Source organism: Bison bison, unplaced genomic scaffold (genome assembly GCF_000754665.1).
Source record: "Bison bison bison isolate TAMUID 2011002044 unplaced genomic scaffold, Bison_UMD1.0 scf7180017864038, whole genome shotgun sequence".
NCBI lineage: Eukaryota > Metazoa > Chordata > Mammalia > Artiodactyla > Bovidae > Bison > Bison bison.
In genome coordinates, this window is record NW_011494610.1 from 1,111,884 (window position 1) to 1,112,292 (window position 409).

The 409-nt window shown below is 69.7% G+C and overlaps 1 protein-coding gene across 1 annotated transcript in view; it reads left to right on the top strand.

Moving 5' to 3' along the window:
* The window catches only part of SLC2A10 (solute carrier family 2 (facilitated glucose transporter), member 10), a 13,134-nt gene that overhangs the window by 7,334 nt on the left and 5,391 nt on the right, over window positions 1-409 (top strand). The window contains exon 3 of the mRNA XM_010835117.1: window positions 3-398. Within this exon, the coding sequence (XP_010833419.1) occupies window positions 3-398 (396 nt within the window). The remainder of the gene's footprint in view (window positions 1-2; window positions 399-409) is intronic.

The window sequence follows — 409 nt, forward strand, 5'->3', positions numbered from 1 at the left end:
AGGGAGGCCGAGATACGCCTTTGTGGACCTCTTCAGGGCCCGGGACAACATGCGGGTCCGGACCGTCGTGGGGCTGGGGCTGGTGCTTTTCCAGCAGCTGACCGGGCAGCCCAACGTGCTCGCCTACGCCTCCACCATCTTCCAGTCGGTCGGCTTCCAGGGAGGCTCCTCCGCTGTGCTGGCCTCCGTGGGGCTCGGTGCGGTGAAGGTGGCGGCTACCCTGATGGCCATGGGGCTGGTGGACCGAGCTGGCCGCAGGGCGCTGCTGCTCGCTGGCTGTGCCCTCATGGCCCTGTCGGTCAGCGGCCTCGGCCTCGTCAGCTTTGCTGTGCCCCTGCACTCAGGCCCAGCTTGCCTGGCTGTGCCCAATGCCACCAGGCTGTCAGGGCTCCCCGGAGGCTCCGGCCCG